Source organism: Esox lucius, chromosome 6, assembly GCF_011004845.1.
Source record: "Esox lucius isolate fEsoLuc1 chromosome 6, fEsoLuc1.pri, whole genome shotgun sequence".
Taxonomy (NCBI): domain Eukaryota; kingdom Metazoa; phylum Chordata; class Actinopteri; order Esociformes; family Esocidae; genus Esox; species Esox lucius.
The window spans coordinates 23,367,889-23,379,926 of NC_047574.1; the positions used below are offsets into that span (position 1 = coordinate 23,367,889).

The 12,038-nt window shown below is 41.2% G+C and overlaps 1 protein-coding gene across 1 annotated transcript; it reads right to left on the reverse strand.

Moving 5' to 3' along the window:
* Positions 1–631: 631 nt before the first annotated feature.
* Positions 632–8,328, reverse strand: LOC105010727 (inactive pancreatic lipase-related protein 1). The gene is made up of 13 exons (XM_020047193.3): positions 8,286–8,328; positions 8,148–8,202; positions 6,961–7,115; positions 6,710–6,832; positions 6,417–6,551; positions 5,816–5,924; positions 5,338–5,457; positions 5,030–5,149; positions 4,490–4,608; positions 3,287–3,416; positions 3,011–3,122; positions 1,850–2,017; positions 632–763 (listed from the first exon to the last, which is right to left on the reverse strand). Exons 2-13 carry the CDS (start codon positions 8,200–8,202, stop codon positions 691–693), a joined length of 1,419 nt encoding a protein of 472 aa, XP_019902752.2. The 5' UTR covers positions 8,286–8,328; the 3' UTR covers positions 632–690.
* Positions 8,329–12,038: the final 3,710 nt, after the last annotated feature.

The following is a 12,038-nucleotide window of genomic DNA, read 5'->3' on the forward strand; positions in this document are numbered from 1 at the left end:
CTGATTCAAACCACCTGATTTATAATTTGTAATTATATAGTAGTATTACATTTTTAATTAAAGTTGTTTTTAGAATACACGTTTTTTATGTATCTACTGATGGGCAAAACATTATTGCCAGCAAAACACACAATTGTTGAAGTTACTGGTATTTATAACTTGCTATTTGCCCTAAGAGAAAGTGAACATTATTCTGTATTATTAAGGGTAATAATGAGATGTGGAACTTAATTTCTGCAAACACACACTGTAAGTCAGGATTCCAACCTGAATCTGCATTCTTTCATGTTTGTACTTTTGGCTTCCAAGTTTGTCCTTGAACAAAAATATAAAAATTTCTTCAATATTTCATTAATGTTGCTGAAGCACTTCATTATTTTTCCTTCCTTCTCAAATTTGTCAAGTCTAACTCGTACCTTTGGCCTTGCCTGATTAGAGCAATTCCTTGCTGGTTTGTGGCAATCTCCATCTTATCACATAGGTCGCTCAACCAGGATGCTCTTCACCAGCCAACAACCACGACTGAGCTTAAAAGTGACCTGCCACATTTGAATATACAGTATATTATATAGACAAGTATTCAGGACCTTTCTAGAATATTGTAAAATGGTTGAATGACTGTGACTCAAAGTGAGAGTTCAAATGCTGTAACTTTATTTAAATGCTCTGTGCACCCTGTTTGGTTGTGCTTCATTGAAGTCCACAGGGATCAAGGGTCTGAAGCACATCCTCACCCACCATCTTCTTTCCACAGAACTGATAGCTGCAACGGAGGAGAGTGGTGGTGAGCCAGGGACATGACTGAATGTGTATCACAGATGGTCCTACACTGCCCTCTAATGTTTTTTCTGTGCAACTATGTTTAATAGAGGTGCTGTGGGATGATAGCTCCCATTCCTCCCAAGGAACCAGTTTGCTGCAGGGACCCATGAAGTTCACCCGGGTGGATTCGCCGCCATTTAGAATTTGTAAAACACTTGAAAAAATGCACCACTATTCTGAAACCAACTGAAATCGATATTAACCAAAGATGATTAATAGCATCTATAGAAAAAGTATCTTAATGCAATATTTTTTGTTAGTAACTTAAACAACAAAAAACTAAATCAACCAAAAAACATTCACTCGGGTGAGGTCTGGCTTATGAATGATTTTTGAAATTTGTACCAAATCTCAGCTGACTAAAGGGGGCGCTGTCCCATACTTTGGGGACGGTGTTTACTGTCGCCTGTTAATTATAGCTACAGTCATTGTTAGCCTGTGTATACAATAAAACAAAATGTAATTTAAGGTGTTCTTCCCATCTTAGATCTCAAATCAGGAAGACTAAATGAACATAAACATTGTCACAAGGGCCCTTAGTATCATATATTGAAATATTAGTTTTTCTAGGGCTGAGATTGATGCCTCAAGGTCGTATTACTGGCACTGGAGGGCATACAGATAGCATTAACCAATGGCCTTGCTGTCCACCTGGGACTCAGACAGCTACCCCACAAGATGGACTGGCAAGCCATGCTAGTAAGGTCAGACAGACAGGCAGACAGACATGCAAGGCAGGATAGTAAGGTCAGACAGACACGTAGGGTAGTAAGGTCAGACAGGCAGGCAGGCAGGCAGACAGACAGACAGACACGCAGGGCAAGGTAGTAAGGTCAGACAGACAGACAGACATGCAAGGCAGGGTAGTAAGGTCAGACAGACACGTAGGGTAGTAAGGTCAGACAGGCAGGCAGGCAGACAGACAGACACGCAGGGCAGGGTAGTAAGGTCAGACAGACAGGCAGACAGACAAAGAGGCAGGGCAGGGTAGTGTGGTCAGACAGACAGGCAGGGCAGGTAGACGTACACTTTCCTGTCTACCCCTCGCTGCAGCTCAATCCTGGCGGCACCCAACTTGGGGTGCAAGGGGTTGATGATGTTGTTATTCCAGAGAAACTTCATCCTGGTCACCTCGCCAATGTCAGTCTCAGCGTCCACAAAGACCTCATAGGTTTTACCAGGAATCAGGCGGCCACTTCACGGAAAAGAGCAAAACTATTTTATTCCTGTAGTCAGTTTAGATTGGAACAGTTAGTTGTACTACAGTATTAATGATTCGGTGAGTCAAGTTCAACAGTATTCAAAACACCAACTGATGTTATATATATTATTTTATGATATGGTGACAGTCAATTCAAAGGATACAATTGGAATTCAACATTTTCAAAATGTGTGTGACGTTAACAAGTCTACAGTTTGTGACGTTAACTGGTCTACAGTTTGTGACATTAACTGGTCTACAGTGTGTGACATTAACTGTTCTACAATTTGTGACGTTAACTGGTTTACAGTGTGTGACGTTAACTGGTCTACAGTTTGTGACGTTAACTGGTCTACAGTGTGTGATGTTAACTGGTCTACAGTTTGTGGCGTTAACTGGTCTACAGTTTGTGAAGTTAACTGGTCTACAGTTTGTGGCGTTAACTGGTCTATAGGGTGTGACGTTAACTGGTTTACAGTTTGCGACGTTAACTGGTCTACAGTTTGTGATGTTAACTGGTCTACAGTTTGTGATGTTAACTGATCTACAGTGTGTGACGTTAACTGATCTACAGTTTGTGACGTTAACAAGTCTACAGTTTGTGACGTTAACTGGTCTGCAGTTTGTGATGTTAAGTGGTCTACAGTTTGTGACGTTAACTGGTCTACAGTTTGTGACGTTAACTGGTCTACAGTGTGTGACGTTAACTGGTCTACATTTTGTGACATTAACTGATCTACAGTGTGTGACGTTAACTGGTCTACAGTTTGTGACGTTAACTGGTCTACAGTTTGTGACATTAACTGATCTACAGTGTGTGACATTAACTGGTCTACAGTGTGTGACGTTAACTGGTTTACAGTTTGTGACGTTAACTGGTCTATAGGGTGTGACGTTAACTGGTTTACAGTTTGTGACGTTAACTGGTCTACTGTTTGTGATGTTAACTGGTCTACTAGCTAGTGTATATGAGGACTGTTGACATACCTGTGAACCGTATACTGACGGGTGTTTCCTTGCTCTCCATACAGAGCTATCTTCATGATCCCCGACACAGATCTACTTCCATCTAAATTAACACTTACTTTATAGCGGTACCCTGGAATTTGAATACCCAGGGTCATGAACTGTGTATGAAGTAAATCATTGTCCTTGCATTATTTGATCCACTGTGACAAGGTCTCACTATTGTAAAGAACCATAGGTATTTCAGAGGAGGATACTTATTTCACCCCAATGTTGTGTCAGAGAAAGGCCACTTACGGGAAAAGGGCACAGCCTCTCCGGTGTTTAAGTGGAACTTCAGCTTGGATTGGCCATTGGGGACATGGAAGGTGTCTGCATAGTGACCCATAATGGGACAAGCTTGGTCTGCACACGGGAAACACTTCCCCTAAAAGACATACAATGAGGTGAAAGAAGTCCTTATCAAGATATTAATTTCAATGTTTAGAACGTTTAATACATTATAGGTCAGCGAAAATGCCTCAAATGTTTACAACTTTGGAGATATTTATACTTTGAAATATTCAAGTGTTTAACTACATGTCCGAATTTTTTTATTTCAATCTAAGACAAAATATAAAAAAAGAGATAATTTTAACTGCACTGACTTTACATTAAACCAGTGTTTCTCAACCCTGATCCTGGACGTTTTAGATCTCATCCTGCTCTGTCACACCTGATTCAAATGATCAGCTCATTATCAAGTCCTTCATGAGCTACATCAGGTATGTTAGGACAGGGAGAGATCTAAGACATGCAGGGCAGGGGGGCGTCCAGGAGCAGGGTTGAGAAACACTGCACTAAACCATAAAGACTATCTGAGCAATCATTGTTTCTTTTAGCAGTTTCTCACCATCCTTGTCAAATATCTATGGCTTTTTCTAGTACCCTCAAGCAGAGAGAGAACCAGAGGTCTTTTTTCCCCCAACCAACTTTTACGTGTTGGATTGACACCCTGTAAATACATAGATCCGAATGACCCAACTAAATAAAGGTTTATAGTGTGGGAAGAGCCAAGGTTATGACCGTCAACTTGACGAAGGCATAACACCCGAACGTGCTTACAAGGTGAAAAACAAGGTGTCGGTCAGCCTCTCTGGGGACACGGTGCTACGTGTTCATACCACGTGTTCCTGGCACAGTTTCATGGGGTCACAGCCCGAAGCAGAGATAAACTGTCAGTAACACAGACAGCTGCAGACCAAGGCCCCTCCCACAGGAAAACCGTGGGGGAAGCCCGTCTGCTGCAGCCCTCATTCGACCCAAATCCCGGCGAATCAACTTCTAAAACCATACAAACGGTTCACAGCCGTATCGATGTCACATACTACAACAGGTGGTACCCCCTCCGTAACGCACCCCAATCCAGAACCTCTTTATAGCCCGCGATGGTCCTAATTCACGCCGTGGCCCCCTTACACCTCGGAGAACCCCCCCCCTTCACATCCTAACGTGACTTACGGAGTCGAAGACGTCCTGGTTGGAGCAGGGGTATCCCGTGAAGCCTTTAGGGCTCACGATGCTCTCATTGTAGTACTTGTAGGACCGGAGGTGGTTGCAGGCCACGAAGTCACGGGTGCCTGGCACAGCAACAGGACCGAGCAGACAGAAAGGGATCAGGGTTAGAGGGACAGTAGGGGGTCACAGGCCATGTTTTTGTCTCCCAACATACGACGAGCAGCAGGCACTTCAAGATCTCCAGCTATGTGGCGCCGGCTCCTGCTACTCTCCCTCTTATCTTCAAGATGAAAAGTGGCAGATTCAGCTGTGCCGCCCAGCCCCCAGGCATGACACCAATGCCGCCGCTTGAGCCCCACCAAGAAGCACTTATCAAAAGGAGCTTGCCCCTATTTTCAAATGTGTTTGACTAGAGAGGTCCAACTTAGGAAACTGAGGCAAAGTGATTTTTAATTGATTTCTTTTCATTAGTGCAACTCCAATGTTCCTGGGGGAGACAACTTTGGCAGATTATCTGCCCAAGGGAATCCAAAGTTGTCTTACCTTCCCAAAGCCCGTCGATGTCCACAATGGTAGAAGCAATGTTCTTGTCACAGCCAGGCATGTGCTCTCCTCCGTTAGGATAGAAATCAATGTGACCGACGGCCTGAGACATACCCTTGCCTGAAACCAAAAAACAATGATTTAGTCCCTTCATGAGGAGAACAATTTATTCTAAATAACATAGTTGTATCGACATTGAAAGAAAACCTAAGGCCTATGTTACCCTAACAAATGCTGTTTTCTGGAATAGAAGACTAATATATGCACTATTTGTATATTATATTGAAACAGTTGTTTTGTGTCCCTACCAACATATGGGATGAAGGGCAGAATGTCCGTGTGAATGACATCCACAAACATGGCGTCTGAGGGGTCCAGGCGTACGGTTGCACTGCAGCCCTGAAAGTAGGGCTCAGCTGGGTCCAGTCCTAACAGAGGAGGACAAAATCAGGAGAACTACCTCAGCATCTCAGACTACTTCTGGGTTATTTTATGGGTTGGGACATTGGACCTGGGTTTGGTCTTACCGTGTATCCACGAGGACCTGACCTATACACAGTGTTTGACTTGGGCCGGAACGGTCCGGAATGACGTTCCGGTTTCTTTTTAAGGCAAAAGAGAGACGCCTGGGACGTCTGGGATAGGCTACTTTAATGGAACAAGCCCTATTAACACATACATTTTGATGAACATAATCTAATGTGCGATTTGTCAGTTCCTTCACTTATTTTATCCCAAGTCAAGCGCTGCCTATACAGTACGTATGGTAGCTAGTTAAGACCTGACCTGTGATGCGTCCCAGTTTCTGGATCCTGCGGCCCACCTCTCCTGCAGCGTGGGCTCCCAGACTGTGTCCGATAACATGCACCATGCTAGGCTTCTGTCGGTAGACATCCTACAGTAGGCCAGAGAACATGCTCATGGGAGAGTTATCAACAGTGATGTTGGTGTCCTTTAGCATTTTGTAGCCAACTGAAATAATCTGTCAAATTGAACTGTGGAGTAAATTCCAGTTTAATTTCAAATCCCAGTGACATTATTTAATTTACACCGGAAATGGAGAAATTGAAAATGTTCTGATTTTCAAGCTTTAATAGTTTTCAAGTTATGGAACTGGAATGGCATTTGTATTTCACTGTTCAAGATCCAATTGAACTTTTCCCTAGTTAATAGAAATCAACAAAATTATGTGGTTTGTAGATGTAGAGCCAAAGAAATTCAATTGAAATGTGAATTTGGGGAATTGTCGTGTATTATATTACCTTTTTAGAATTGAATAGAGATTTAAATTTAGGAGAATTGTATTCTCTGAATTCCAAAGACTAAAAGACTCAAAGGAATTAATCACAACAATTCAGGTGTCAACTCTGGTTCAGGCAGTTCTCACCTGGAAGACTTCAATCATCTGTGCCACCTGGGCCCCGACAACTCTGATGTTATTGGCTGACTGTGTGTAGAGGGACAGCCCCCCCTTTCTCCAGTCGACACAGATGCAGTTGACATCCTCTACTGTCAACATGGTCTGAGAGCAAAAAACATGACATTTCAATGGCTCACTGGGAACTGTTCTGGAAAACAAAAACTGAAAATACTTTATCCCTAAATGCAATTTCAAGCTCAGTCCCACTGGAGAGGCTTATGGTGTGTTGAACTAACAGACTGGAGCTGCACATGGCCTACCTTGCACATGTCAATCAGCCAGTTCTCATACCCTTTGTCAAAAAAGCCATGGATGATGAAACGGGTCATTCTGTCCCCGTTGTAGTTGGATGCTTTGAGAATAGCCGCGTCAGCCTTGATCTCCTGCTGGGACATATTTCTCCATTACATTTCATACAGTGACACTTGGCACGTGACAGTTTTATGTAAATGGACACAGTCAATGGTAAATTGTGGTTGGTAGTCCATGTGTCCTCAGGGAGTCCACTAGCCTGAAATGCATCAGGATTTTGTCTGGTGTAGAGGAGGAAGCGGGTGCCGATCTTTTCAGGACTCCAGGGCAGACGTGTGATTGGCCGTTCGGTGGTACCGGCCCATGGCATGTCATCCTTAAAGCAGCCCAGATCGGAGTAACAGACCTCAGCAGCTGCAGGCCACCACACACACACACACACACACACACACACACACACACACACACACACACACACGCACACACAATGTTGTTAACTCTCATGGACAGTATGTTGCTGTTCACAAGATGATATTGTTGGATGGAAGGATTTAAATATTTTTATTCCAAAACCCCATATATCCACTTACTGAAAAATTTGTCATTTGGCTTTTTATCCTCATGAGATCAATTAACATGCTTCTATGTCAAACTGACATGATTGCTTCTGTTATAAATAGCTTCCTCTTTGTTGTTAATTGTAACTTTTTTCACAGTGACCGTCACAGTCTAAAGAATCCAGTGTCAAGCATTTGAGCATTGCAGTGATCGGGGCCAACAATCGCTGTTCCAGTGAGACAACCTTCAGGAAACCACATGAGCTAATATGTGAAAAAGGTTTGTGGGCTTTTTCCACAGTATAATCATTGCATATGACAAATCTACCAGTCGATGGTTTCTAAATGTTGTTAATAAATTCTAAAAAACCATCTATCAATACAGTAATATGATATCTATGCTCTGGTCCAAAATATGGTATCATATAAGATGTCATTTGAGATTATGCCTGTACAGCACATGAACATTTTCAGTTTCAGCTAAACAACAGATTTATGTGAAAGGAAAAAACGACATTGTGAAAGGAAAAAACGACTCCAATACATTTCTACAAAATTTGGGAAAACAGTGATAATTTACTCACATCAAGGTTATGGTAACCATTCATATCTGATGATTTAACTCACTGGAAAATGTGTGGATGTAGCGTTTTGAAATTAAACTCTTAATTTATTACCTGACATTCTGTTTACTAAAACAAAACACAATTTCTACATCCCCACAACAAAGAATAAGTCATTTGGAAATGTAAGATAACATTCACATTTCTAAATTATGTTACAATTATTTACACCCCATGATGAAACTAACATTAAGGTTGTTAGTGACCTCTGCTAAAATATATTACAAAACAACTGACACATGCAGGAATATATACTGATGCATTACCATATGCTGCGCCTAAAAGGCAACCAAGAAGACCGAGAATCCAAAACTGTGACATCTAAAAGATACAGGGAGGACCATGAACTTTGAATATATACGTTCATCATATTCTCTGTAAGAAATGAAGTGACCAATACTTACAATGACAACAGACAATTAAGCTGGCTCAGTATGCTGTTTTTATATGCTGGCCTAGTCCTCACAATCTCCCTTTCATGTCTGGGAAACAGGCAGGTGGAGCTGTTAGATGTCAGATTATTGGAAATGTTGACAATATTCCTTGCCAGCCCACAGAATGAGTTCCAAAATATAAACGGGAAGACCATGCATCAGAGTTTTGATTAACCTTGTTAACAGATAAATTAACAAAATAGTATAAAGTTTTTTAGAGAAATATCACTTGTATAGTTCTCTTTACAATAATCTATATTGATTTTATGAATTTTGTCATTATTAGACATTTTAGAGTTCCAATTATGAAGGAAATCTGTGTAATTGATGAATTAATTAGTTTTACAACTGGCTTTAGTACAGACATTGCCATTAACAATTTTCCTCATAAAAAATGTATCATTTACGTGGTTAGTACAGACCAGTACAGTAAAGAACAGTGTGTTAGTGTAAGACACAGTACAGTAATATAAGGACAGTAGAAAGGTCCAGTACAGTGCCTACAGAGTGTAGAACAGTAGAAAACAGCACAGTGGAGTAAGGTACAGTACAGTAGCATACAATAGAGTAGGGTTGAGTACAATACAATACAGTAGAAACCAGCAAAGGGAAATAGACAAGGCCTCCACATGATCTGTATGGTGGCCATTTTGGTTTGGACACTTGACTTATCTTGACTTAAATATTTGCCCTTAGTTTGGGATTTACATACTTTACCGATAATGGTTTTAAGATGATCATAAGATGGATCATTTAGCAATTTAATTTTGAGTTTTAGGTATACAAATTAAATACGCATTCTTTATAACCTGTTTGCGTCACATAGGACAACTAGAACTGTATAGTGGCATATGTCTGGGGAAGATTTTGAAAATTGCTAAAGCTTTTAGTTCCTAGAAACACAATGGGCTCCATTAGCTTGTAATCCGTTTGGATTTCACAATCAGTTTTCAGATATGACAAAGTAAGTCTGCATGCAGCATTAAATCCTTGTGATGTCTGTGAAAGTAATCATGTTCCTTTTTTTGTAATGGACATTTGATTATGGTCCGTGTCTCCAAGTCATACATGCTCTGTACTGTGTTGCAATGTGTTGTCCGAAAAGAGGACATTCTGGTAGGCTTCAATGATATCACATGTATGGGGGCGTGTTCATGGAGACTTGATAGCATTGTGTAGGTCTGTGTGCAAACCTATCCCTCCTGACTGATCTGGCAGCTGAATGTTCACTCCATAATACTGACACTGACCAAGAAAGCTTGTAAATTAAGTAGCAATTTTTTTATCCAACCACTGCACCACGTTCAAGAAGTACATTACCCAGTTGTACATTACAACTTTGTACAACATAAAATTCCATCTTTATTTAGTTAGAGCAATAGCATGGTTTGCAAAGTTTCTGTATCCACAGCAGTAGCGACATTTACAAGAGATAGATGGCACTAGAGAGTAAGCAGTAGCAATGTCTATCGCCTAAGTATTCATTAGTTTTAGTTGTAGATATGGTACATCTTTTTTGACTGATTGTCCCTAGTGCTTTTTAAAGATTTATACAGTATATGTGACAACTCAGCACCAATTAGCAAGCTTTATTAATTACTATCCAAACTGCATCTAACCCAAACCCTTAAATAAAACATAAAGACTAATCTTATATCAAACTATTTCAGCCAATTCAATTAATGTACCTATTTATGTCATTGATATCTTGCCATTAAAATGTAAGGACATCGCTGACAGCTCCCACATCGGATGCCGTAGACAGACGGTGTACTGGGTTGGAGAGGACAACTCAACAACAGTCGGTGTGAGGCAGGCAGGGAGGGGTAATCTTTACCAGATGATTCTTTCGGAGCATTTAGATGAGATGGTCATTGTGGAGTTGGGTGCTTTTCGACCCAACAGGATAATCCTCCGGGGCTCCTGGATAAATAATGCGTAATAGGAGGTGTCTGGGATTGGTTTAGTGAAGCACCTGGCTTATCCCGTGGGTCAAACGTGTGTGTCAGTCTGTGTGTGTGTGTGTGTGTGTGTGTGTGTTAGTGAATCGTTTGGTTATTTCAGGACCAATATGGGACCAAAATGTGTTTGCTGCTTTTGAGTCTTAATTTACATGTTGCCTTTGTTTAGTTCCTTAACTTGTCTATGCTATTGCCGTTGACATTTTTAATTTAAATATATTTATGCGGCATATTAAAGCTTTATTTCACAGAGATATGTGGAAAGATCGAGGTTAGAGAGTCATTGCTAAAAGAGCAGCACAGCCATGCTTCTACAATGCACGAGCACTGGATGCAGCGTCTTAGACCACTGGATCACCCCAGACCAGAGAAACTATTAAGAAAACAGAGGCGTCACATCATCCACAGCACCGCAAGACCGCAAAACTGAACGCAGTTCATCAATGCAAATGAAATGCCTCCTTAATCTTCAATAAGCCAATATAATATCAAAAGTGTAAAAACTGTCCCCACAACTTACTTGGGTGACTAACTGATGGGTAACTGGGTAGCGGTGGGAAAAGGACGTCAGGAGTATTTCTGTGGCGTATCCGTGGGAGGGGGCAAAGCAAGGCGGCAGAAAGGAAATGACCTGCAAGACGGAGCAGGCTAAAAGGCCGGGGGAAGAGGACAGAAAAGCCGTCAGGTTTGTCTGTGTGGCTTACCACTGGAATGTTAATCCGGCTAATGTATTACAGTTGGAGAGGAGGACAGTCTGGACCATGCCTGCAGGCCAGGAGCACCCACAACCAGAAAGAGGAGGAAGGGGGGAATAACAAGGAGGAATCAGTGGTGGAGGAAGGAGGAGAGAGGCAGGGGGTGCGGGGAGAGATCAGTAAGTCTCTAATTACCTGAGGAAAATAATGTGATTAATCTCCTCTTTTACAATAGGACATTCACAGAGCCTCGCTGTCCCAGGTCTTACCGACTCTGTAACACAGTGAGAACAATAAAAGTTGTGTCTGACATGTTGGGAGGGCAAGGAATCTATGGACCACACAGACTCTCAAAACTGAGCAAGCCATAAAGCCACATATTGTACTCCTTTAGGGTCCACTTGAAACCTGAAATGTACTCGTTTAGTGCTGGCTTTGAGGGGTTGCTACTTTTTCCTGTACCTCTCAAAACAATTTTCAGGATTTAATCTAACTATACCCACAGAGAATTTCTTCCCAGGTTCTGACCTTTCTCGGGAATATTCCCTAGCCCCTGTGTTTCAACTTATTTTTGCTTGCTCTTTTGGGTTTTCGGTTAGAATAACCCCTTTGTGTAAAACCACTCCTTATTTAGGGCAATGTAAAATAATTTGGTTTATAAAAAATACGTGCTTTCTCAATTATACAACCATGTAAACATAAAATACATGATTTTGGAAGCTGCAGCAGAAAATAATTGTTTTCAGTACCTGCATTAGTATAAGGTAAAAAGTGTATTGTGATGACTGATTCTGGGACTAAATTGTAGACAATTAAAGGCATGATTTTGCTAAGAACACCATCCCTAGACATCTTTAAAGATAAAATAAGCCCTGTTTCATACATAAAAATTCCAAATGAATTCCCAAAACTAACCTACACAATTAGCCAACGCTGAAGTTTTACTTGTCAGTGGGAGAATTGACTTTTGTACAGACAGAGCAAATAGCTCATAAAGGAGTATCATATTAAAACATCACTGCAGCTTTCATCCCATTTTGATCAATTTGTATTGTTAATACGTTTGA